General features: G+C 42.2%; 1 protein-coding gene across 1 annotated transcript in view; it reads right to left on the bottom strand.

The window, feature by feature from the left end:
• The window catches only part of sec63 (SEC63 homolog, protein translocation regulator), an 86832-nt gene extending 62572 nt beyond the window's left edge, over nucleotides 1-24260 (bottom strand). The window contains exon 1 of the mRNA XM_078212392.1: nucleotides 24018-24260. Within this exon, the coding sequence (XP_078068518.1) occupies nucleotides 24018-24141 (124 nt within the window). The 5' untranslated portion in view covers nucleotides 24142-24260. The remainder of the gene's footprint in view (nucleotides 1-24017) is intronic.
• Nucleotides 24261-27324: the final 3064 nt, after the last annotated feature.

Genomic DNA, 27324 nt, shown 5'->3' with positions numbered 1-27324 from the left:
CCTTTTTTTTTAAACCTCTGATTTGAGTGTCCTCCAACCTCCACCACTTGATACAACTAGAGTCTGGACCATAGAAATACAGGGTACCAAACCAATGTCCTGCCACCCAAAACTGAGCATCATGTTCCAAAGCTAATTATCATTCCAGCACAGGCAAGATCAGAGGTGATTTTGTTGCAAGTCAAAAGCATAAAAGCTCAGTGGCAAAAACAACAAATGTACTGAATCAGCTTTTGGTTTTAAACATTACATCCTAAAGTCATGCACTCAATAGATTAAGAACATGCATTTATATAGTACCTTGCACCATCTCAGAGCTTCTAAGACATTTAACAGCCAATGATGTAGTTTTTGAAATGGCACTGCTGCAAAGCAAGAAATGTAGTGCATCTCACAAACAACAACGAGAACAGCTACTTTTTCCTTTCAAGTTGTCGTTGGTTGAGGGATCAATACTGGCCAGCAGCCTTCCCCAGTCCTCCACAGTTGTGGCAAGGAATTGTGTTCAACATTAGGTTACTGCAGATCGCAGCATACAATATGATCCTATTTTCTCAATGCTAAAAACATGCTTTTACAATATAAAGTTGCTTTTAAGCTGAAAGTAATTATATTTGATAACTTGTCAAATATCTCTGCTGCACCAAGGGAATTCAGTGTTAGTGAAAAAAATGATGCAAGAAGCACACCCTGAAGATGCCCATGACCAAATGAGCCATTAGAACAAGTTTTAGCCAGTGGTCTGATCTTCGAGAAGCATGTATCGGAATGGGTCCTTGAAAACGGTCACAGTTACATCACCAGAAATGCAATGTGCATATGCGCACTTGCTTGCCATAACAAATCCTGACTCCCACAAAGATTTCAAACCAATGGCTAGATGGTGTAGTTGCTTTATGGAACAAAACAATCTATTGTTGCAAATGAAGACCAAGATCACTCAGGGACCACCAGGAGACTGAATGCGAAAACTACGTTTCCAGTGGCCTCTTCAGACAGACAGACAACAGTCCCATTGTATCACACTGGCAACATGGATGAAGCACCGTGGATTTCGAAATGTCCAGCAGCCAAGCTAGAATGGAAAGACTCAAACAGTTCTTGTGAAAATGACATGATTCATGGTGATACTAGCTTCACGACTGATGGACCAATGATACCTTCCAAACGTAAAAACATGCAGAATATCAAGCTCCCTCTTTTGTGCTTGTCGATGACAATGGAGGATAAGATGGGGTGAAGTTATGGGTCGATTGTGTGGAACAGATGTCTGTGGTCTTCCTAAAAAAATGCAGCTTATTAGTGTAGGACATGTTCAGAACCCATACAACTGCTGAGATCAAGAAGTAGCAGCATAGAAATATCAGCCATAATGCAACTATAGAGTGTCCAACATACATAGTTCAACCTTTGTACGTATGCCTCAACAAGCCAATAAATGATCATGTTGACAGTGAATGGAACAGGTTGGTTAACAGAAGAATAAACCTTCAAAGTGGAAATACGCAAAATGCTTGATGTTGTGTGTTTCATTATCAAATCATGGGAAGCACAAGTGTCATCAGATGGTTCAAAAAAAATGCAGAATATTCAGTTCTGTAAATTGGGAGGAAGATGATTTGTTTGTGGAGAGATTATTCCGAAAATGAAAGTGCCAAATCTGGTCCAGAGTGGGATCCTTACGATGATACCATAGCCAAAGTGACTCAATAAACCTGATGATCTCTCTGCATCAAAAATGCATAGATTATACAATTAATTCAAACTGCTGCATTAATGTGAATTTCCGATGCTTATGTTTTGTTTCCCATTTCAACCAGCAGTTCAAATGTATACTCAAAAGCTTCTGGAAGCTTTTATGGTCAATTTATATGCTGTGAACTGGAGGAACATCAGCCTCAATTATGTGGTTACGGGTTGTATATGGTCAAGACTCTGCAGTGGGACTTCAACCCTTAACCTTCTAACTTGGAGGCATGGAGTTTAACCCTGATAAATGTGAGGTGATTCATTTTGGTAGGACTAATTTAATTGTGGATTACAGGGTCAAAGGTAGGGTTCTGAAGACTGTGGAGGAACAGAGAGATCTTGGGGTCCATATCCACAGATCTCTAAAGGTTGCCACTCAAGTGGATAGAGCTGTGAAGGCCTATAGTGTGTTAGCTTTTATTAACAGGGGGTTGGAGTTTAAGAGCCGTGGGGTTATGCTGCAACTGTACAGGACCTTGCTGAGGCCACATTTGGAATATTGTGTGCAGTTCTGGTCACCTCACTATAAGAAGGATGTGGAAGCGCTGGAAAGAGTGCAGAGGAGATTTACCAGGATGCTGCCTGGTTTGGAGGGTAGGTCTTATGAGGAAAGGTTGAGGGAGCTAGGGCTGTTCTCTCTGGAGCGGAAGAGGCTGAGGGGAGACTTAATAGAGGTTTATAAAATGATGAAGGGGATAGATAGAGTGAACGTTCAAAGACTATTTCCTCGTGTGGATGGAGCTATTACAAGGGGGCATAACTATAGGGTTCGTGGTGGGAGATACAGGAAGGATATCAGAGGTAGGTTCTTTACGCAGAGAGAATGGTTGGGGTGTGGAATGGACTGCCTACAGTGATAGTGGAGTCAGACACTTTAGGAACATTTAAGCGGTTATTGGATAGGCACATGGAGCACACCAGGATGATAGGGAGTGGGATAGCTTGATCTTGGTTTCAGATAAAGCTCGGCACAACATCGTGGGCCGAAGGGCCTGTTCTGTGCTGTACTGTTCTATGAGTGCTATCAATGCACCTGATACCAGGCTCAAATGTACACACAATCTTTGGAACAATTGAAGTTCCTTGCTTTCATTTTAAATTTGCACACCAGAATCAGTAAGAGATTCTCAGAACCATCAAATAGTTGGAAGTCTGAAGCACATTACCAGTTTGTTCAAGCAAGATTCCTGTTGCATGGCCTTTCTAGTTGCTAACTGAAATCATGATTTATTTCCCCAAGCGAAGGCAAGGGAGTAATTAGAGCTTCTGTGAATTTGCTTTGATTGTTATACCTGCAATGCTGTAAACAGAGAAGACAAAACATTCGACCATTTTTTGAAAATGTCTGAAGTACATCCCACTTTTCACCCTTGCCGAATATGAATTGAGCATCTAATTTTTTTTTTAAAATCAGGATTCGTCTAGTCCTTATAACTACTACAAGCTGGTGAATTCCTTTCTTTCAAACGGATCCTCACACCTCAGGAACAGCTATCCACTTAGTCAATACTGTAAATGATCAGTGTCCAGAATAACAGCAGTTCGGCCATTTCTATTCCTGTTGTGTCTTTTTAAAGATGTGCGAGTTGCCGACTAAGCCAGCCTTTAATGCTCTTAGCCAACTACTCTCGAGATGGTGGTGTTAAGCCACCTTCGCAAACCTCTACAGTCCATGCATTGTAGGTACACCCACACTGCTGTTCCAGGATTTTGTCTCTGCGACAGTGAAGGAAAACCATATAGTTCCAAGTCAAGATGATGTGCGGCTTAGAGGGGAACTTGGTGGTGGTGGTGGTCCCATGCAATTTCTGCTCCTGTTCTTCTGGATAGTAAAGGTCAAAGGTTTGGAAGGAGCTTTTGAAGGAGGCGAGGGTTCAAATGAATTTTTTTTGCTGCGCAAGGCACCATCCAAACCAAAGAAAGCTCTCATCTGGAAGCACAAGGGCTGCAGATGCAGAGAAGCAACGACCACCTTTGGTACATCTTGTAGATGGTACACATTATCATTGGCGGAGGAAATGAATGTTCAAGGTAGTGGATGAAGTGGGTTGCTTTGTCCTGGATGGCATCAAGCTTCTTGAGTGTTGTTGCAGTTGCACTCACGCAGGCAAGTAGAGAATCACACTCCTGACTTGTAACTTGTAGAGATAGATGAGCTACCAACTCACGTAGTTACTGTATTTACATGGCTTGCTGTTCTCAGTCCCTAGTTAATTGAGAGAGGTACGATGATAAAATTCTCACTTGTTAGGAATGATCATTGCCTGTCACTTGTGTGGTGTGAATGTTACTTGTCACTTACAGTCCAAGCTTGAATATTGTCCAGGTTAGACACATTACTTTAGTACAAGTCATGAATTGTAATGAACATTCAGCAAATATCCCGCTTGCTGATCATATGATAGAGGGAAGGTCATTGATGAAGCAGCTGAAGATGGTTAAGCCTACGGGCATTACCCTGAGGAACTTTTGTAGCAACATCCGAGGACGAAGATGATTGATCTCCAACAACCACAACCATCTTCCTTTGTGCTTGGTGTGACTCCAACCAATGGAGTTTTCCTCTGGATTCCCGTTGATTTTAATACTGCCAAGGTTCCTTGATACCGCATTGTGAAATGCTCCCTTGATATCAAGGGCAGTCATTCTCACCTCACATTCAGATCTTTAGTTCATGTTTGGGCTGGAACTCCAATTTGCCTGGAGCCATGTGGCCCTAGCAGAACACAAACCGAGCAACGAGTAGCTGGTTGCTGAATAAGTGATGCTTGACAGCATTGTTAATGTCACCTTCCATCACTTTGCTGATTGAGTGTCAATTGATGGGCAGCAATTGGCCAGACTGGATTTGTCCTGTTTTTTGTGTGCAGCATACACCTAGGCCACATTGCTGGATAGATTCCAGTGTTGTGACTGTACTGGGGCAGCTTGGGAGGGACATGGATATATGGCTAGTTCTGGAACACAAGTCTTAATTTCTATCGTCAGGATGTTATTGGGGACCTATGCAGTACCTGACGATTACTGTCACTAGATCTGCTGTTCCAATTCTATTTGCTTCCGTATGAAAGGCAGAAGTGAACTAACTACACCAGGAAGTTGATATAGTACTGCAGTCCTACATAGATTTGTCAAAACAGTGTAGAATGTCTTGGAATTCTTAGATTGCAATTCAAGGCAGCAGCTCACCATCATTTTCAAGTGCAATTAGTGAGAATAAATGCTGGCCTTGTTAGCAATGCCTATAATCGTGAAAATTAACCTTTTTATCCTCGTAAAAGGTAACTTGAACAGGCTGAGGTTCTGCACTCATTTGCAGGTAAATTCTACTGCTGGCATCATGGGAGGCGATGGCCTAGTGGTATTATCGCTAGACTATTAATCCAGAAACTCAGCTAATGTTCTGGGGACCTGGATTCGAATCCCACCGTGGAAGATGGTGGAATTTGAATTCAATTTAAAAAATCTGGAATTAAGGATCTACTGATGACCATGAGACCATTGTTGATTGTCAGAAAAACCCTTTAAGGAAATCTGCCGTCCTTACCTGGTCTGGCCTACACGTGACTCCAGACACACAGCAATGTCGGTGACTCTCAACTGCCCTCTAAATGACAAGCCGCTCAGTTCAAGGGCAATTAGGGATGGACAATAAATACTGACCCATCCATGTCCCATGGATGAATAAAAAATATTCACTGAAGATTAATGCTCGTTTAAAGTCTGTCATTATGGAACAGATTTTATATCCAGCATGTAGCTGAACATCAACGGTATTCTCCATCATATTGCAGTGAACTTGAAAGCCACCCTGTGTGAAAATTGCAGCTTTCAATTCTGAAGGACATCTTACGTAATCAGTGAGCTTATGAATACCACTGTACAGGTAACAGCATCTCAAAACCAACAACCTTGGAACTGAGGCTGTGCCAGATTTTGGATCTTGTCGGATATCAGGTTCTGTGGGCTGAAGGTAGGGGGTCAAGGGTCGCTTGGAGCACAGGAATAAACCGGTGGACAAGTGACAAAACAGATAATTATTCCAACACTGAGCTAAACTGTCCAGCTAAGTTAATTTTTTTGTATTTTGCTCCATTAAACTTCATGACATTTTAAAAACATCTGGTTTTCAGACACTTACCTTTACTTTGGATCTTCAATTAGTGTTTATTCTCCCAAGCATTTAATACATTTAAGTTCACAAAATGTTCATAATTGCATTAAGGCAATGTTTCATGCTGTTTTCAGGCAAATGTAAATCTCAACCTCATGTCAAAAATCTCAATGACCCAAAGTCTATAAGTACCCCAGGGTCCTAGGCCTCAACTGTTATCAGTTCTCAAAAAACATACTTTATGAATAAAGCAATCTTCTGATCTAAATAAAAGCAAAAAAAAGAGCTTGAACTTTAAACACAACTTAATCTGTGGGGACAAGATAACATGGTTATCCATTGCAATATACATATTACATAGTGTTAGCTGCCGTCCAGTTGGTAGCACTCTTGCCCCGGATTCAAAGATTGCAGGTTCAAGTCCCAGTGAGCACAATGAGGTTGACATTCCAGTGTGTACTGAAGGAGTGTTCCACTGTCGGAGGTGTGGTATTCCAGATAAGACATGAAACTGAGGCCCAATCTGCCTCTCAGGTGAATATAATACCAAAGCACTATTCTGAAGGGGATCTAGCCAATCATCCCACAAATAGTATAAAAATATCTGGTTATTATCACAATGTTGTTTGTGAGAGCTTGCTGTGATCTGTTTTCTGTATTTCGAAAGTACTTAATTGGCTGTAAAGTATTTAGAATGTTCTGAAATTGTGAAAGGCACTATATTAATGCAAATCTATATTTCTTCACTGTTGTTAAACTAAAAAAATTCACTGTAAAAACCAGGCGTTATTCAATAAAAGTTAGTTAAAATATACATCTCATTCTTCTTAACCAGTTCACACAAATTTGAATTTCAGCTGGATAAATTGAAGAGTGTGGATATTCACATCACATTTCACGTGCAGAGGGTCTGATTGTTTTGCAGATGCCAAGTTAAGTGGTTTGCTGATTAAATACAGGAGAACATTAAATGCATTAAAAATGACTGTAAAACCTGTCACCATTCTGGTCTGTCTCCTAGCTGGCACAAAACAGGGTCTAGTAAGAGGGGCAAGAGAGATACTCATGCATACCCTAAAGCAAAAGCCACATAGGGGTGAAAACTACCAGCTCTTTTGTCTTTATATTAATTTTGCCAGCCTGAAAATCTATTGTTTGGAAACACCAGTTGTCCAGATTTTTGAGCACAGGCAAGTACTGTCAACATCAGCATCATTTTAGCGCAGAACTTGAAGGACAGAAACATGAAGATTTAGTATTTGGATTGATCAATTTTACTACTGCTTTATATTACATAATTTGGAGTTGACAATTCTCCCTCCCTTCAGCCTGCTCTGCCATTCAATAAGATCATGGCTAAGTTGATTGTGGCCTCAACTCCACTTTCCTGTCATCTCCTAAGACCCTTAAGATTTTTGACTAACAAGGGAGTCATCTACCCCTGCCTTAAAAATATTCAGTGACTCTGCATCCAACGCTTTCTGGGGAACAGAATTCCACAGATTCCCAACCCTTAGGAAAAAAGTTCTCACTGTCATCTTAAATGGGAATTTTTTTTTTTAAAAGTGTGCCCTAGTTCTCGTCTAATGTTTTCTGTTTCAGGTAAATATTTATATTTATGGTGTTTCCTGGTTCATATGCTTGTGTTTAGATATTTTAGCATCCTTCCACAATGTGGAAAATTCTGAAATCCTAAAGCGACTTGGCACCAAACATTCTAGGAGAGGTTAGTGTATTTGACTAACTACAAGCCGGAAATGGCAATCATTCAATATACAAAGCAAAATAGTTCCAATGTGTAGATCAACACTGCGCACCTTCTGGTCTACAAGATGCCGTCCCCAAAACATATGCATGTCTTAAAGTAGATTAAATCAAAACATCAATTTTCTTCCACTCATAAATAAAGGTACTGTAGTCTATTGACCCCAACAGAAGAATGCAACTAGACTAATTCGAGTGGAATATCAATACTGGGCCAAAAGTAACAAATCCATTAAGCCACAAGCAAAGTTTCAACAACTCTCTCCTCAGGATCCTTTTTTACAGCTACGTGTATTGATGTACCTGTAATGTAATAAAGCATCCCAAGACAATTCACAGGAACATTATGACACCGAACCAAAGGAGGAGTTATGTCAGATAACCAAAAGCTTGGCCAAAGAGGTAGGTTTTAAGGAATGTTTGAAAGCAGGAAATCAAGGAAGGTATAGGGAGGGAATTCGAGAGTGCAGGGCCAAGGTGAGTGCTTTAAATGGAGAACATTCATGAGGCTAGAATTGGAGTGCAGGTATCCCGGGGGGGGGAAAGAGTTGTGGAATTGGAGATTACTAGAGGGAGAGGCGTGGCCATGGAGGGATTTGAAAATAAGGGCGAGAATTTTAAAATCAAGGCACTGTTTAACTGGGATGTTAGCAGACACGGAGCAAGAGTAATTGGGACTTGGTATGAGACATGGAGAGCCGATTTTGGATGACATCAAGTCTGAAGAGGGTAGAATGCAAGAGGTTAATCACCAGTGCATTGGAATGGTCGTCGAGAAGTAACAAAGGCATGAATGAGGGTCTCTGCAGATGAAATAGGATGAATTTACAGGAAGAAATCAGCCTTCTTAGTTTTCTTTAATTCTTTCATAGGATGTGGATGTCAGCTGGCAATGCCAGCATTTGTTACCCATCCCTAATTGCCCTTGAGAAAGTAGTCTTCTTGAATCACTCAGTCCATCGGGTGCGGGTACTCCCACAAAGCTGTTAGGAAGTTCCAGGGTTTTGACCCAGGGAGTGTGGGGCAATATAGTTTCAAGTTGAGATGCCTTGGAGGAGCACTTGCAGGAGGTGGTGTCCCCATGTGTCTGCTGCAGTTTGTCCTACTAGATGGTAGGGCTTGAAAAATGCTGTAGAAGGTGCCTTGGTATGGTATACACTGCTGCAACTGTGCCTCTTGTGGTAAGAGGCAGAAGGCATGCCAATCAAGTGGATTGTTTTGTCCTGGATGGCATCAAACTTGTGTTGTTGGAGCTGCAGTCACACAGGCAAGTGGTGAGTATTCCATCACATTCCTGACATGTGCCTTGTTGATGGTGGATAGGCTTTGGGGAGTCAAACGGTGAGATACATGCTGCAGAACAAGACGACTCTTGTAGCCAGTATTTATATGGTTGTCCCAGTTCAGTTTCTGATCAACGTTAATACCAGGATGCTGATAGTGGGGGATTGTGGGGGAATTGCAGAGCTTTGATCAGATCCATTGGTTATGGGATTGCTCAGCATTTAAGCTTCCTCCGTTTGGCATGCAAGTATTCTGTATTGCATCTTCAACAGGTTGATCTCATTTTAGTGCTGCTCCTGGCACAGTCTCCTACACTCCACTGAACTAGGGTTAATCCCCTGGTTTGGTGTCAATGGTGAATTGAGGGAAAAGCCAGGCCATGAGGTCACAGATTGTGTTTGAAAACAATTCTGCTGTTGATGGCCCACAGTGCCACGTTTGCTTAGTTCTGAGCTTCTATATCTGTTCTGAATCTAGCCCATTTAGCACATCGTAATGCCACACAATAGATGGTGCCCTCAGTGTGACAATTAGACTTTATCTCCCCAAGCACTGTGTTGCAAGCAACCCCTACCAATACTATCATGCTCAAATGCATCTGCAACAGGTAGATTGGTGAGGGTGAAAAGAACATAAGAACATAAGAAATAGGAGGAGTAGGCCATCTGGCCCTTCGAGCCTGCCCCGCCATTCAACAAGATTATGGCTGATCTGAAGCGAATCAGTTCCACTTACCCGCCTGCTCCCCATAACCCCTAATTCCCTTATCGATCAGAAAACTATCTACCCGTGATTTAAACATATTCAACGAGGAAGCCTCCACCACTTCAATGGGCAGAGAATTCCAGAGATTCACTACCCTCTGAGAGAAGAAGTTCCCCCTCAACTCTGTTCTGAACCGGCCCCCCCTTATTTTGAGGCTGTGCCCTCTAGTTCTGGTTTCCCTTCTAAGTGGAAAGAATCTCTCCACCTCTACCCTATCCAGCCCCTTCATCATCTTATAGGTCTCTATAAGATCACCCCTCATCCTTCTAAACTCCAACGAGTACAGACCCAATCTGTTTAATCTCTCCTCATAAGCCACACCCCTCATCTCCGGTATCAACCTGGTGAACCTTCTCTGCACTCCCTCCAAGGCCAACACATCCTTTCGCAAATAAGGGGACCAAAACTGCACACAGTACTCCAGTTGCGGCCTCACCAGTGCCTTGTACAGTTGCAGCAAGACCTCCCTGCTTTTATATTCTATCCCCCTTGCGATAAAGGCCAACATTCCATTCACCTTCTTGATCACCTGCTGCACCTGCAGACTGAGTTTTTGCGATTCGTGCACAAGGACCCCCAGGTCCTCTGCACAGTCGCACGATGTAATTTTTCTCCATTTAAATAATATTCCAATTTACTATTATTTCTTCCAAAGTGGATAACCTCACATTTGCTAATGTTATATTCCATCTGCCAGATCCTCGCCCACTCGCTCAGCCTATCCAAATCTCTCTGCAGACTTTCCGGGTCCTCCACGCAATTCGCTTTCCCACTCACCTTCGTGTCATCAGCAAACTTGAATACCCTACATTCAGTCCCCTCCTCCAGATCATCTATGTAAATGGTAAACAATTGAGGCCCCAGCACCGATCCCTGTGGCACGCCACTGGTCACCAACTGCCAACCAGAAAAGCACCCATTTATCCCAACTCTCTGCTTCCTGTTAGATAGCCAATCCCCAATCCACGCCAACACCTTACCCCTAACTCCGTGTACCCCAATCTTCTGTAGCAACCTTTTGTGAGGCACCTTATCGAACGCCTTCTGGAAATCTAAAAACACCACCGGTTCCCCTCTGTCAACCGCACTAGTGACATCTTCATAAAAGTCCAGTAGATTCGTCAAACACGACTTTCCCTTCATGAATCCATGCTGTGTCTGCTTGATCGAACCATTCTTATTCAGGTGCTCTGTTATTTCCTCTTTAATAATGGACTCTAGCATCTTCCCAACTACGGACGTTAAGCTAACCGGCCTGTAGTTACCTGCCTTTTGTCTACTTCCTTTTTTAAAACAGCGGCGTAACAGTAGCTGTTTTCCAGTCAGCCGGCACTACCCCAGAGTCCAGCGAATTTTGATAAATTACTACTAACGCATCTGCTATTACCTCAGCCATTTCTTTCAGTACCCTGGGATGCATTCCATCCGGGCCCGGGGACTTGTCTACCTTCAGTCCTATTAGTCTACCAAGCACCACCTCCTTAGTAACAGTAATTGTATTAAGGACCTCCCCTCCCACCAACTCTCGATCTCTAATAGAATAGAATAGAATAGAATAGAAACCCTACAATGCAGAAGGAGGCCATTCGGCTCATCGAGTCTGCACCGACCACAATCCCACCCAGGCCCTACATCCCTACATATTTACCCGCTAATCCCTCTAACCTACACATCTATGGGGCAATTTTAGCATGGCCAATCAACCTAATCCGCACATCTTTGGACTGTGGGAGGAAACCGGAGCACCCGGAGGAAACCCACGCAGACACGAGGAGAATGTGCAAACTCCACACAGACAGTGACCCAAGCCGGGAATCGAACCCAGGTCCCTGGAGCTGTGAAGCAGCAGTGCTAACCACTGTGCTACCGTGCCGCCCAATATTCGGCAAACTATTTGTGTCTTCCACCGTGAAGACCGACACAAAGAACTTATTTAAAGTCTCAGCCATTTCCTCGTTTTCCACTATTAAATCCCCCCTCTCATCTTCCAAGGGTCCAACATTCACTCTAGCCACTCTATTCCTTTTTATATACTTGTAAAAACTTTTACTATCATTTTTTATATTTTGAGCTAGTTTAGTTTCATAATCTATCTTTCCTTTCTTAATCGCTTTTCCCTGTGTGTTGGCTCACACCACCTGACACAGATATCTCCTTCAGGACTCAACTAGCTTGGTAAGTAGTGATGCTACTCAATCACTCTTGTTGGTGGACACTGAAGCCCTCACCCAGAGCACATTCTGTGCTCTTGCCACCCTCAATGTTTCTCCCAAGCGGTGTTCAAATGGAGGAATACTGAATCATCAGCTGAGAAAGGGCAGGAAGTGGTAATCAGCATTAGGTTTCCTTGTCCATGTTTGACCTGATAAGATGAGGCTTCATGGGGTGCAGAGTCAATGCTGAGGACTTCTAGGGTCACTCCCTCTCAACTATACACCACTTTGTCATCACCTTTGGTGATTCTGTCCTGCCGGTGGGACAGGACATACCCAGAAATTGGAGACTGCCTGTAAGGTATGCTCATCAGAGCCATCCAGATTCAAAACATTAGGTCTATTCTCTCCACAGATGCTGTCAAACCTGCTGAGATTTTCCAGCATTTTCTGTTTTTGTTTCAGATCAGCATCCACAGTAATTTGCTTTGAGTCAGATTTCCCTCCCTTAAGGACATTCATGAACAAGATTAGTTTTTATGTTAATCTGGCACTGTCATCCTTACTGAGACTAGCTTTATATTCCAGGTTAATTTAATTAATCAATGCAACTGTTGTGATGAGAATTCATGTCTCCAGAGCATTAGCTCAGGCCTCCAGACAAGGAGTCCTGTGATATCACCACTATGCTACTGTTTTCTGTTGAGGCGAGAGAGAGGATACAGTACAGCTTCATAAATCGCTGCTTGGTGGAAGGAAATATAAATTCAAGAATTGAAGAATTGTAACTATTTCCACTGGCGCAAGCAGATCAAGATGACAAAATGATGGGACATAAAATATCAGATATTGCAAGTTATGGGGAATCTAGAACAAGGGGATATAAATACAAGATTGAATGTACAATTTAGAACAGCGAGGAGGAAAATATTTTTAAAACTGAGAAACTCTATTGCCAGAGTTAGTATTTGAAACTGAAGTCTAATAGAATCATGGCCTCCTGCTGCACTGTAGTGCATCTTTCTATGAGGCCCATTGAATCTACATCGATCTCAATCCCACCCAGATCCTATTCCCGTAACCTCACATAGGTTAGATGGACAGTTAAAGGAAAGGACAAAAAACTATAGTGCAAAAGGAATATGGACATGTGTTCCTATGGAGGACAGACACCAAAATGGACTGGTTAGGCCAAATGCCTGTCACCACAGTAAACTAATGACAAGCTTTTGTATGCAATAAAGATCCTTTGATTTTAAAAAAAACTTTTTTACAAAGTTTTCTTCGACAAATTTTTTGCCAGAGTGATTGCATTACCTGCATTTTAGTTCCTGTCAGGTGAGTGGATGAACTTCATGATGAAACTGAGGCCGTGCAACAATCTTTATATCAAACATCTTTGCGGGTGGTGCATCACATCGTGGCACATGCCAAAAGCAACCAATCTAGAGCAATGCATCACGGTTCACTTTTTAAAAACTCTACAGACATGAGAGTTGATGGCCCTCTGCTTCTGATGAAAAACCAAAATCTACAACATCAGTGGGCCAAGATAAAAGGAAAAAGAATACAAAAAATGAGAATATCTAAAGCTAAGTAAAGGTAGTGAAGATAATATTGGCATTAAACCGAAATTCAAGCAACATCTACAACCACCTTCGCATTTTTCAGACAACAATCCCAACAGCACTTGTAGCAAATACTGCCACAGGTCCTATTTATTTCAAAGGCCAGGTAAATATAGTGCTGTGATAAAACTCCTTAAAGCATTACATAATTGCCAAATATTTGCAAAATAGACAAGTTTTTCAGCCCAAGTGGTCCATGCCAGTGTTTAGACTTCACCACACAAGCCTCGTCTTCCACACTTTAAACTGTACTGCTGCTAGCACCCCCAAAACAAACCCGTAACCACCAGTACTTCACCCTGTGGTTACATGACCCAAACTTCAAAGTCCAGACAGAATCCAAGATTCTAATATCTTACCCGTGGACAACTTTTTAAAATCTGAAAAGAGCTGGTGCATACTGCAATGTAAATATCAAACCCCCCCCCCCCCTTGCATTTTTGTGAATATGTTTCCAACACACATACTGGTGCACACAGTACTCAATAACTTAGGTTCCAGAATTTTAGCCTGAAATTTCTGATCAGATAAATATTTGTGTTTATTTTCAAAGTGAACACCGCATCAGCTGTCTATTTCACCTTCCTTCTAATCTTGTTCAACACCCAACAAGTTTGTTCTTACTGTCCTCTTTAGTACCAATTAAAGTTGAACAGTTATTAACTATTCCAGAAGTTTATTTAAAACTGGGAACAATCAGTTCTGATAAAAGGTCAAAATGAAATATAATCATTCCACAGATGCTGCCTGACTGAGAACAGCTGGAAACCAGATGTAATGGAACCAATTGTGATCTACCCAAATAAATTGCCTCAAATAAATCTGATAGGACTGTTTAGATCTCATTACATTCACTCTACATACACTGAAACCAGCCAAAAACCCAAGCATAGCATGATCGCCATTTACACCACAGGCAATTAGAGTCATAGAGGTTTACAGCATGGAAACAGGCCCTTCGGCCCAACTTGTCCATGCCGCCCAATTGTGGTGATGTGTTCATCATTACCATAAAGAAAACCTCAAGGCATTTGAAGTTTTAACAAACCATTTTGCACCACAATAAATTAAGCATCTATTTACTCATTTCCCTGTAAATCACACCTCTCTGGACATCAACTGGTGGTTTTGAACATGAATGTTGGATTTTGCTGTTATCACATCCCACCTCCGAAACAAGGTAACATGATAGCAAGAATCCTCATTAGACTTACTAGAAATAGAAGGAAGGGCACTTCAATTACTAAACTAGTCTTCAGAAATTAACATGTTTCGTGGCAGTTCCAATATATCAGCTTGTTTATGCAATTAACAACTGGCAAGCCGTTGGGCTCGAGTGCAGGGGCGCATACAACATTTTAGTTACTTTTAATATTCATTAGCTGAAGCAGCGCTTGGGCGAATACTGGCTAAGCACAGAAACAACCCAGTGGTCAAGTGACTTGTCAACCTCACTATCAAGCTGCATCTTTGAACGATGGCAGAGTGTAGCACTGGAAGTCACCTTGCACACATGGAATCACAGTGTAGTAGGAAAGCATTTAGGAAAGGACTGGGCAAAGTAAGAACCCAATGGCAGGAAGAGGGAAAAAAACAAAAATCAAAAATGGAGTTTCCATATTCGATAAAGAAAATTGTACATCTCTCAAAAGCTCAAACGCTATTTCAGACACAAACTGTTAATACTGCTGTTTCCAAGTTGTTTTAGAGCAGGGCTTCCCAAACTGGGTTCCATGGTAAGCCAGACTGATGTATAACACTTGAAAAATGCTGTAAAGCAGCTTGTCCAATCAAAGGCTAGTTTCACCCTGCATTGGCCGCCGACAGACTCACTGCTGAGCCTATCAGCAGCCAATGCAATGAGAAGCCAGCCTCTGATTGGACAAGCTATAGACAATGGGAAATTAAGACCTCAATAGTACAGGCCAGAGTGAAAGCATGATGTGGAGATGCCGTCATTGGACTGGGGTCGACACAGTAAGAAGTCTCACAACAAGTTAAAGTCCAACAGGTTTATTTGGTATCACGAGCTTTCGGAGTACTGCTCCTTCATCAGGCGAGTGGAAAGTTAGGTTCACAAATGGGTTATATAGACAAAGACTCAATTGCAATATAATGGCTGGAATGCGAGTCTTTACAGGTACAGACAATGCGACTGAGAAGGATCAATACAGGTTAAAGAGGTGTGAATTGTCTCAAGCCAGGACAGTTAGTAGGATTTTGCAAGCCCAGGCAAAATGGTGGCAGTTACACGTAGTGTGAGATGAACACAAGATCCTGGTTGAGGCCGTCATGTGTGCGGAGCTTGGCTATCAGTTTCTGCTCGGCGATTCTGCGTTGTCGTGTGTCTTGAAGGCTGCCTTGGAGAACGCTTACACAAAGATCAGAGGCAGAATGCCCTTGATTGCTGAAGTGTTCCCCGACAGGAAGGGAACAGTCCTGCCTGGTGACTGTCGAACAGTGTCAGTTTGTCCATTGTCGTAGCGTCTGCGTGGTCTCGCCAACGTACCATTCCTCCAGTGTATGAGGTAGTCGCATGAGTATGTACCATGTACCTGATGGATGATGTTCTTATATGTGATGGTGGCATCCGTGCCGATGATCCGGCACGTCTTGCAGAGGTTGCTGTGGTGGGGTTGTGGTCACTGTTCTCCTGAAGGCTGGGTAGCTTGCTGTGAACAATGGTCTGCTTGAGGTTGCACAGTTATTTGAAGGCAAGTAGTGGGGGTGTGGGGATGGCCCTGGCGAGATGCCAGTCTTCATTGATGACATGTTGAAGGCTCCAAAGAAGATGTCATAGCTTCTCCGCTCAGGGGAAGTACTGTACAAAGGGTACTCTGTCAGCTAAGTCCCACATTTATCTTCTGAGGAGGTTGGTACAGTTTTTTGCTGTGGTGCATCGGAACTGTCGATCGATGATCCCTCTCTCCACTCCTGGTGTTATGAGACTTCTTCGAGTGAAAGCAAGGAGAAAGCAGATGGGGGGAGCAAAGGAGGCAATTTGGCCCCGCATGTGTGTGAGAGGGGGAGGGAGGTGAGTATGCATGTGTTAGAGAGACAGAAAGGCATTTGAGGTCAGAACGTGTTGGATGAGAATCCAGCTCTCCAGCATCAGTCCTAATATTAAATAAACTTGTGAACAAAAGAAGCAGCCTCACTCCTCCCATTAAAAATGGCAAAGGTTAAGAAACATTTTTAATCATAATAAATATGTAAGAAATAGGCATTTTATAAATAAGTATTTGTATGCTTGTACCTATTGCGCAAAAGCAATCCATTTTTTGTGGTTTAACTCAATATAATTTCTCTCAGGGGTTCATCAGTACACTTGGGAAGTCCAAAGGGTTCCATTACCAAAAAAGTTTGGGAAACCCTGCCTTAGAATATTTAAAAATCATGCCGTTGATTACTAAAGCCAAGTTTGTGACATTCCTTCATAGCTTAAATACCACATTCCTAAACTAAGTCCAATCATAGGCTTCATTTACAAAGATTGGTCAATAAACACTTCTAAGAAGCATAATATTACACAGCTTACAAATAGTTAATGTCTGTCCAACATCACAGGAAAATGCTCACAAAATGTTGGTATTTGTGATCCATACACAATTCCATATCGTGATCCACAGATTTAATTAAATATATTGCATGCTTTTCTTGATCTCCTTGGGCCATGCAACTGTAGCAAAGGAATTGAGACCAGCCCTGAGTATAAATCAAATGCATTGTGAAACCAGCTGCTAGGAAAACTTCGAGGACACCCAACAGGCATTTTAACCTCTATTGCTCTTTCCTCCTCTTCAACATTGGCAGAGAAAGTGCCCTGTGCTGACAGCAGGAAAGATCCCACTTTAGTGGGAGGTGGTGTCATATTTGTAATATCCCTGGACTAGTAAACCAGAGGTCCAGGCTGATGCTCTGGGAACACAGGTTCAAAATCCACCACAGCATCTGATTGAATTTAAATTCAATGAATAAAATCTGGGATTGAAAACTAGTCCAGTAAATGGTGACCATGAAACCATCACCGATTGTTGTAAAAACTCATCTAGTTCACTGGTGTCCTTTTAGGAGGGAAATCTCCCATTCTTAGCCAGTATGGCCTGCATGGGACTTCAGAGCCACACCAATATGGTTAACTCTTACCTGCCTTCTAAAGACACTTTCAAAGGCAATTAGGGATGGGTAACAAATGCTCATCTTGCCATCAAATCCCACAACCCAAGAATAAACACTCACCTGATGAAGGAGCAGCACTCCGAAAGCTTGCGATTCCAAATAAACCTGTTGGACTTTAACCTTCTTACTGTGCCCACCCCAATCCAACGCCGGCATCTCCACATCAAGAATAAAAAGAACTTGATTATTATCCTGACACCCTGCTGGAAAATACATCTATGTGAATGATCAGGTGCGGAAAGGTTGCTGGATTACAACAAAGTTTCTTCCTCACAATCAAACAGCTTATAGATACTAACACTCCAGGATATATCAGGCAGCGATCCCGAGAGCTGCTGGTGACTACAAAACTGTATCCCAAAAGGAAGTTAGTCCTTAAAGACAGAAGGGCAAAATACTGACTCAAGTCTACTTCCACTGAGTAGCCACTGATTTATAGCTTCACAGCTTTTTCTTAAATATGATGGGCAAAACCAACTATAATCACAACAATGCAATGTGGTCTCAGTATTTGAGCCTGGGGTCTACAGCAATCTACTTATCCTAATATCCTATTTGCCTTAACAATTGTTGTCATGCATTAATAGATACCAACATTAACAAAATCAGGACAAGGACAGAATATGCAAAATGTTCAAGTTTGCAAATAATATTGAATGAAGAGGAAAATAATGATGAATCCTTATGTCTTTTTATGTAACAAAGTCAACGGGTGGAAGGCACAACTCAATGTTCAAGAAATCAAGAGAAGGAAGAAATTGTACAGCAAGCAAAGTATCATAAAGATAGAGAAGGTTTCCAAAAGACAGACCTGCATTGATATAGCACTTTTCACTGCCTCAAAATTACTCAGTGCTTTACAACCAATGAAGTATTTTGAAATGTAGTCACTGCTGTAATGAAAAGAAATCAAGGCAGCCAATTTACAGACATCAAGTTCCCACAAACTGCCTGAAAATAAATGCAGTAAGAAGTTTAACAACACCAGGTTAAAGTCCAACAGGTTTATTTGGTAGCAAAAACCACACAAGCTTTCGGAGCTCTAAGCCCCTTCTTCAGGTGAGTGGGAATTCTGTTCACAAACAGAGCTTATAAAGACACAGACTCAATTTACATGAATAATGGTTGGAATGCGAATACTTACAACTAATCAAGTCTTTAAGAAACAAAACAATGGGAGTGGAGAGAACATCAAGACAGGCTAAAAAGATGTGTATTGTCTCCAGACAAGACAGCCAGTGAAACTCTGCAGGTCCACTGGCTGTCTTGTCTGGAGACAATACACATCTTTTTAGCCTGTCTTCATGCTCTCTCCACTCCCATTGTTTTGTTTCTTAAAGACTTGATTAGTTGTAAGTATTCGCATTCCAACCATTATTCATGTAAATTGAGTCTGTGTCTTTATAAGCTCTGTTTGTGAACAGAATTCCCACTCACCTGAAGAAGGGGCTTAGAGCTCCGAAAGCTTGTGTGGCTTTTGCTACCAAATAAACCTGTTGGACTTTAACCTGGTGTTGTTAAACTTCTTACTGTGTTTACCCCAGTCCAACGCCAGCATCTCCACATCATGAAAATAAATGATCAGATCATCCATCGCTGTTGTTGGTTGAAAGATAAATGCTAACCAGGACATCTTTCCTCTTTGATTAGTGCCATCTGATTTTTTTGACTTGAGAAAGCAAAATATCTCATCTGAAGGATGACACCTGCATAGTGCAGCACTTCTTCAATACCATACTGAAGTGTAGTCTCGATTTTGGAGTATGAGCTCTGAAATAAGTATGCAAACCCCATGACATTGATTCAAAAATGAGTAGCAACAGGCTGGGATAGTTTATAGCATATGAATCAATGTGCCTAGCCACAGTAAAAATGTCAAAGGTAGTATGGGGTTACATGGGCAGAAGGAAAGTCTAAACCAAGTGGTTGTACTATCGCTGTAAAAAGCAGGAAACAATGCTTCCCAAACTTTCTCCTGGTCTGACCCCATTTTAATGCCTTAAACTGGGAGAGTCCTTGGGATGGAGTTCAGCATGATAGAAGTTTAAGCTTTAGGGATTTTTTTAAAAAAGGAAACCTACCTTTTCACAGGTTTCTTTTGCAGCAGCAATCAGGCCTCAAAGATTTGCCCATTACACAGTGCCCAACAGAATAAAAACCCTGAGGATTTAAAGGGGCCTGCAACGTTCAGCATTCAGTTGGAAGTCAATGGCAGCCATTACTGCCTCAGAGCTCATGAATCCAAGATCTTGTCTTTGTAGGGTTGTGCCCCACACTTTGAGAAGCTTTACAGCAATATTGTGTAGTTCGAAGAATCTGGTGATGGAATTTAAGTTAAGAAAAGAAGTTGTGTTTATTACTGTTGGAAAATGTGACTGAATTGCTGTTTTAAAGTTTAAGAAAATGAAAAGAACGGATCCAGGTAAATATCAGGAGTCACAAGTTAAAAATAATATAAAAAAACAGGCATGGAGATGGACACCAAACAGGATGATATGAAGAGAATGCTATACAAAGACGGGTTGCTGCTAACAGGGAAGTCATGTGATCACAGAATCAGTGGTACACTGGATTCTACCAGCAATATAATTCCCCAAGATCTTTCACATACTATGAAATTCTTCAATTTGGGCATGTAATCCACCAGATTAGCTATTGTTAATATCTGAAAAAATATAAATAGATCATTAAGCAGTCTCGGAAAGATTTTTAAATAAAATTTAGCAATTGCAGACCAGATAGAAACTTATAATGTAAATTGCTTAAGCACAAGAGCTTGATTATTTCCCAATGCTCTTGAAGTTTTCCAAAACCTAAAAACTAGTGGGTTATGTCCCAGTGTACAGGTGATATTGCTGGATTTTAGCCTCCATTTTCCTTGAGCTTGACAAGAATACCCTGCTTCAATTCCAGTGTTCATCTGAATATGGCAATTGACACAAGGAGGTAAACAAGCTAACCTTGATACAAGGAAATCTGTAGGAATGTTTCTACTGAATTCAAGCACAGTGATTCACAAAATTTTTTTTATTCAGTATGTCATGAAGAGTAACCATTCCAGTCACATGCAAGATAAGCTCAAGTGTATATTTACATACTGGAACTGCCTTCCAAAATGGCCCAAAGATAGTTGCTTAACCATTTTAGTTTTGATGCAACGTAGAACTATGATATTACTCAAACTCATCTGCCAAGAATTCAAATTTACAAAGAACAGTTCTAGCTCTCTTGGATGCAAACAAGTTCAATAAAATTGTTGCGGTTTAATTCAAGCTACAAAATTGAAGCATTATTTCAAAACTTAAGTACTTTTTCCCTTCAGGCATACAGTATGGGACATAATAGTGGCTTTAATTCTTGATGATTCTGTGTTCTTAAAACAAAATAAAGACAAACAACCTAAAGGTTAGCTCAGCTGGCCAGACGGTTAGCATGTGGTTCAGAACAATACTAACAGGGTTCAATTCCCATACTGGTTGAGGTAAGTTTGGGACCTGCCTCCTTGCCTGTCCCACAGTTGATGCAGAGGGTGATGCCTCACGGACTAAACCTTGGTGCATAGCACACAATATCAAAGTTTTCAGATGATACAAAACTTGGAAGGATTGTGAACTGAGGATAGTGCAGAACTTCAAAAGGTTATAGACAAGTTGATGGAATGGGAAAACAGGTGGCAAATGATGTTCAACGTGGAGAAATGTTAAGTGATTCTTCTTGGTGGGAGGAACATGGAGAAACTATACAAAATAACAGGTATAACTTGAAAAAGGGTGTACGTGTATAAGTCATTAAAGGTGGCCAGACAGGTTGACAGAGCGGTGAATAAAGCATTGGATTCTAGGCTTTATTAATAAGGCCATAGAGTACAAGAGCAAAGATGTTGTGTTAAACTTGCATAAGACACTAGTTCAGTCTGATCTGGGGATTGCATCCAGTTCTGAACACTGCACTTTAGAAAGACAGCGAAGGCATTGAAGAAAGTGCAGAAAACATTCATGAAAATGGTACCGGGATGAGAAGCTTCAGAAAGCAACTGACAAAAGAGATGAGAAAAAAAAATTTCCACGCAGTGTACTTAAGGTGCATGCAGGTTCAATCATAGCATTCAAAAGGGAACTAAATGGTTATCTAAAAAGGAAGAATCTGCAGGATTATGGAAAGAAGGCAGTAGAACTTGGGGAATTGCTTATTTGGGTAGCCAGTGCAGATGTAGTGGGCCAGAAGACTAAGACTAAGGAAATTTGGCATGTCAGCCACAACTCTCACAAACTTTTACAGATGCACCCATAGAAAGCATTCTTTCTGGTTGTATCACAGCTTGGTATGGCTCCTGCTCTGCCCAAGACCGCAAGGAACTACAAAAGGTCTTGAATATAGCCCAATCCATCACGCAAAACAGCCTCCCATCCATTGACTGTCTACACTTCCTGCTGCCTCGGCAAAGCAGCCAGCATAATTAAGGACCCCACGCACCCCGGACATTCTGTCCTCCACCTTCTTCCTTCGGGAAAAAGATACAAAAGTCTGAGGTCACGTACCAACAGCTTCTTCCCTGCTGCCATCAGGCTTTTGAATGGACCCACCTCATATTAAGTTGATCTTTCTCTCCACCCTAGCTATGACTGAAACACTACATCCTGCACTCTCTCGTTTCCTTCTCTATGAATGGTATGTTTTGTCTGTATAGCGCGCAAGAAGCAATACTTTTCACTTTATGTTAATACATGTGACAATAATAAATCAAATCAAAGATAGCTTCTTTCTGCACAGTAGCATTTCTGAGATTCCGTGACTTATGATTATCTACCTGCACAACTTAAATGTGGTCGAAAGAGACAGGTCATGAAAAAGGCTCAAGTTACTTGATGCCGTTCATGACAAATATTTCAGGTCTGCATCATTCACCATTTCTAAACCATGCAGAACTGCAGATGAGCTTGGCTTTGACTTGAGGCAACAGTTCAACCAGTTATGAAATTGTTTTGCGTGCCCATGCAGACATTGCAATAGGATATAGAATTTGTAATGGAATGGGGCAGAGGATCTAAATAAACTAGTGGACTTTTCGGAACATTTTAGTCACTGGATTTAAAGTTGGAAAAAGATCAGAAGTCGCCTTTAATAGTTGCAGACAGCAACTTCAATAGTGCATTTAGAATATATTTAACACTAGACTTTGACTTGGTACTGTCTCCTTTAAACAGTGGTGGAATAGTCAAATGAAATTTTGGATCTGAATTTTACCATATTAAGGATGCCAATCGTGGCATTTAGCCAACTTGTGCAATCATTCACTCATTGTCATATTAGGCCAACATCAGTATTCAAATCATAACCCAAAATAGTCACTCATTTCTTCATTTACTAACTATGTTGAATTTATAATGATTTTGTTAGCATAAATCCTGGAGCTATGCATCAAATCTGCTATTACACATTAAAATATCCCCATAGTATTATTAATAAATGCAAAATCTGTCTGTACTTTGATTCTCATGTACACTTTCTTCTCACATTGAAGTCCTAGAAATTGTTTCACATGTCATCATAGCCCATTAGTCAGTTACAGGAAATTTGTAACATTGAAAGCCCATCAGCATCTATATAGATAAACGTAATCTTAACATTTTAGGTACAACTTTCAACAAACTAGAAACGAGTAGTTTGTCTTTTTTTCTTCACCAACCTGCTGAGTACTTCTAGTAGTATTAAGATTCCCAACACTGAAATACTTAAGTATTTTGATATCTATTTAAGTCGGGATAAGAGAAAAGTCGGATGTCGCCCCGCTGGAATCTCCTGGGCACAAACATATGGTGGGGCAAAACGCAAGCACAATCAATGCAGTCGGCACCAATAATAATACCGCTGGAAAAGATTTTGTTCAGTAACACGTCAAATCTCTTCACCCACTCTCACCCTCAAAAATAAAAGTTGCAACATCATTGCGCAGAGGGCAAAAAGAGTTAAGAAATCGATATTTTGGTAAGTTTCCGTTCAGATAAACGCATCACAACATTGATTTTTTTTAAAGAGAACAAAAAACCTCAGAAACCGGCACGGCCACAGATGATCAGAACAGAAACTTTTAGGCAGTGGTTCGAGTGGAGCATCAGCAGCACCCTGGGGTGCGGGAGGCAGCACCCCGGGGTGCGGGAAGGTTGTGTAACCCCCCCCCCAGATTTAGCAGGCCCCGCAACATGCGCTTTGCTTGAGGCAACTCTGAGCGTGTTGAGCGGGCAGCGTGAGCCCATGTTCCCAGTGTGTGTGACTGGGAGAGGGGGGGAGGGGAGGAGAGTGTCTCATTGCTGTTATAGGGAAAACAGATTGCATTTTTATTTCATAAGAAAAAACCTCCCCCTTTCTCTGCTAAAGACTCACCGTCGTTCTGATCTTTGGGCCAGAGGTAAAAAGTAGCCGGGATGACGAGAAGCCCCACGAACGAGGTGAGGAAGTAGAAGGAGGTATTGCCGCTATCGTCGTACTGGAACTGCTGGCCGGCCATTGCTGGCTGCCGGGCCCTCGGCTCGGCTCTTCCAACTCCAGCACGGACGTGGCACTGCGCACGCGCAACGAGCGGGCAGCGAGGAGACGTCTCACGTCAGCGGCGGCCGCCCGTGTAGTGGGGGGGGGGGGCGGGGGGAGTCGGGTGTCACGTGGGGGGCCGCGCGCGCGCGCGGGGGATTGGGTGTCACGTGGGGGGCCGCGCGCGCGGGGATTGGGTGTCACGTGGGGGGTCGGGTGTCGCGGGGGGGGAGGGGTCGGGTGTCACGTGGGCGGCCGCGCGTCGTTGCCACCCATTGTTGTGAGCGAACCTGGGACTTGTTAAGTCACGTGCCTCCATTCTTAGCCAGCCAATGCTCAGGAGTGGAGCGGGCAAACCCAAGTCCACTCCTGGCTTGTGTAAGGGGTGGCACAACGGTTAGCACTGCTGCCAAGTCTCACAGCACCAGGGACCCCCAGGTTCGATTCCCGGCTTGGGGGTCACAGTCTGTGCGGAGTCTTGCACGTCCTTCCCGTGTCTGTGTGGGGGTTTCCACCGGGTGCTCTGGTTTCCACCCACAGTCCGAAAGACGTGCTGGTTAGTTAGGTGCATTGGCCACACTAAAATTCTCCCTTAGTGTTTCCGAATAGGCACAGGAGTGTGACGACTAGGGCATTTTCACAGTAATTTCATTGCAGTGTTGGTTTGGCTCCTGCTTTGACCAAAACTGTAAGAAACTACAGAAGGTTGTGAAGGTAACCCAGTCCATCACACAGACCAGCCTCCCATCCATTGACTTCATCTACATTTCCCGCTGCCTTGGAAAAGCAGCCAGCATAATCAAGGACCCCACACACCCCGGACATTCTTTCTTCCATCGGGAAAAAGATACAAAAATCTGAGGACACGTACCAACCGACACAAGAACAGCTTCTTCCCTGCAGCCATCAAACTTTTAAATGGTCCTATCACACATTAAGCTGATCTTTCTAAGGAAATTTGGCATGTCAGCTACGACTCTCACCAACTTTCACAGATCCACCATAGGAAGCATTCTTTCTGGTTGTATCACAGCTTGGTATGGCTCCTGCTTTGCCCAAGGCCGCAAGGAACTACAAAAGGTCGTGAATGTAGCCCAATCCATCACGCAAACTAGCCTCCCATCCATTGACTCTGTCTATACTTCCCACTGCCTTGGCAAAGCAGCCAGCATAATTAAGGAACCCTGCACCAAAAACGTTTCCTCTTCCACCTTCTTCCATCAGAAAAAAGATAACAAAAGTCTGAGGTCAGGTATCAACCGACTCATGAACAGCTTCTTCCCTGCTGCCGTCAGACATTTGAATGGACTTACCTTGCATTAAGTTGATCTTTCTCTACACCTGGCTATGACTGTAACACTACACTCTGCACTCTCTCGTTTCCTTCTCTATGAACAGTATGCTTTGTCTGTATAGCACGCAAGAAACAATACTTTTCACTGTAAATACATGTGACAATAATGAATCAAATCAAATTCTCTTCACCCTATCGGCAACTGCAACACTATATTCTGCATCCTATTCTTTCCTTCTCCCCTATGTACATAATAAGAACATAAGAAATAGGAACAGGAGTAGGCCATCTAGCCCCTCGAGCCTGCCCCGCCATTCAATAAGATCATGGCTGATCTGAAGTGAATCAGTTCCACTTACCCGCCTGCTCCCCATAACCCTTAATTCCTCTACTCATCAGAAATCCATCTATCCGTGACTTAAACATATTCAACGAGGTAGCCTCCACCACTTCAGTGGGCAGAGAATTCCTGAGATTCACCACCCTCTGAGAGAAGAAGTTCCTCCTCAACTCTGTCCGAAACTGACCCCCCTTTATTTTGAGGCAGTGCCCTCTAGTTCTGGTTTGCTTTCTAAGTGGAAAGAATCTCTCCACTTCTACCATATCCAGCCCCTTCATTATCTTATATGCCTCTATAAGATCACCCCTCAGCCTTCTAAACTCCAACGAATACAAACCTAATCTGCTCAATCTCTCCTCATAATCTACACCCCTCATCTCCGGTATCAACCTGGTGAACCTTCTCTGCACTCCCTCCAAGGCCAATATATCCTTTCGCAAGTAAGGGGACCAAAACTGCACACAGTATTCCAGCTGCGGCCTCACCAATGCCTTGTACAGATGCAGCAAGACTTCTCTGCTTTTATATTCTATCCCCCTCGCGATGAATGCCAACATCCCATTTGCCTTCTTGATCACCTGTTGTACTTGCAGACTGAGTTTTTGCGACTTATGCACAAGGACTCATGCACAATGTACTCTATGAACAGTATGATTTGACTGTAACAGTTCATAAGGAACAATACTTTTCACTGTATCCCAATACTTGTGACAAAAATAAATCAATTCAATTCAATTCCTATGCCCCCATCCCCCCCACCCCCCACATCGTGCTGCCTCTCTCCTTCTAGATGCCAAGCTTGGGAAATTAGCATCTAGGAATTTTAACTAAAGTTAAGACAACAACTCTTGAGATTTGGAAACCTCTGAACCCTATTTATATAGCAAGCAAAAAGAATAGCCAGCATTCTTCGATATGTATTGTAAAAAGAGAGTATCAGCTAGAAGATCAACATTCAGGCCAGTTTCCAAGTGAAGGGAGGAGTACGACCAGGCTGAGTATTGTTTAACTGTGGGGATTCTATGATTCAATGATTTAGCCCATTTTAGCTCATCCATTTAAAACACTCTACCTCTCCATTCACATAAACCAATTATTTCTTAAACAGTTCCTAAGATTTTCATTTTTGGTATTTGATCCACAAGACCATCCCATTTTCTGTGAAGAATTTCCTGATATCAATCCTAGGTTTGCCGTTCGCTCCTGCTTTCCTTGTTTAATTTGTAATTTTCCAGATTTATATTTTCTCTAATATGGCTATTTTAGTTACAAATATCAGGCCACCTCTCAGCCATTTCCTTCCAAGATGAAAAGTCAATTTGTTTCAAACTTACCCCATAATGTTAGTAATTTATTCCTTTGGTACTATAGAGAAGTCTCTTGGTGCTGTATCCAGAGTTTAGATATATCTATTACAGGTTTCAATCATGCTTTAGATGTTCTTTCAGGTACAGTGATTTCATCACTCTCATCACAGAGTGGATTTACATTGACACCAGAGGGGAAGTTACAGAGTTGGGGAATGCGCA

This window comes from Mustelus asterias, chromosome 5, assembly GCF_964213995.1.
Source record: "Mustelus asterias chromosome 5, sMusAst1.hap1.1, whole genome shotgun sequence".
Lineage (NCBI taxonomy): Eukaryota > Metazoa > Chordata > Chondrichthyes > Carcharhiniformes > Triakidae > Mustelus > Mustelus asterias.
Note: the sequence above shows the minus strand (reverse complement) of the source record. Positions and strands in the feature narration are given on the sequence as shown.